General features: G+C 71.6%; 1 protein-coding gene across 1 annotated transcript in view; it reads left to right on the plus strand.

Moving 5' to 3' along the window:
* Positions 1-99: 99 nt before the first annotated feature.
* The window catches only part of TRIM67 (tripartite motif containing 67), a 33085-nt gene continuing 32769 nt past the window's right edge, over positions 100-415 (plus strand). Inside the window, exon 1 of the mRNA XM_010562958.1 lies at positions 100-415. This exon is cut by the window's right edge and continues 500 nt beyond it. Coding sequence (XP_010561260.1) covers positions 100-415 — 316 coding nt within the window.

A 415-nucleotide genomic window follows, 5' to 3' on the forward strand; every position in this document is an offset into this window, starting at 1 on the left:
GCGGGCGGGCGGCAGTCGGCGCCGAGGCGCGGTGCGGTGCGGGTGGCTCCTCTGGCTCTGCCGCGGCCGGTGCCGCCGCGCCGCCGCCCTCGCTCCCTTATGGAAGAGATGGAAGAGGAGCTGAAATGCCCGGTGTGCGGCTCCTTTTACCGGGAGCCCATCATCCTGCCCTGCTCGCACAACCTGTGCCAGGCGTGCGCCCGCAACATCCTGGTGCAGACGCCGGAGTCGGAGTCGCCGCAGAGCCGCCGCGCCTCGGGCTCGGCCGTCTCCGACTACGACTACCTGGACCTGGATAAGATGAGCCTCTACAGCGAGGCGGACAGCGGCTACGGCTCCTACGGCGGCTTCGCCAGCGCTCCCACCACCCCCTGCCAGAAGTCCCCCAACGGCGTCCGCGTCTTCCCGCCGGCCG

This window comes from Haliaeetus leucocephalus, unplaced genomic scaffold, assembly GCF_000737465.1.
Source record: "Haliaeetus leucocephalus isolate CR32 unplaced genomic scaffold, Haliaeetus_leucocephalus-4.0 Scaffold162, whole genome shotgun sequence".
NCBI classification, from domain to species: Eukaryota; Metazoa; Chordata; class Aves; order Accipitriformes; family Accipitridae; genus Haliaeetus; species Haliaeetus leucocephalus.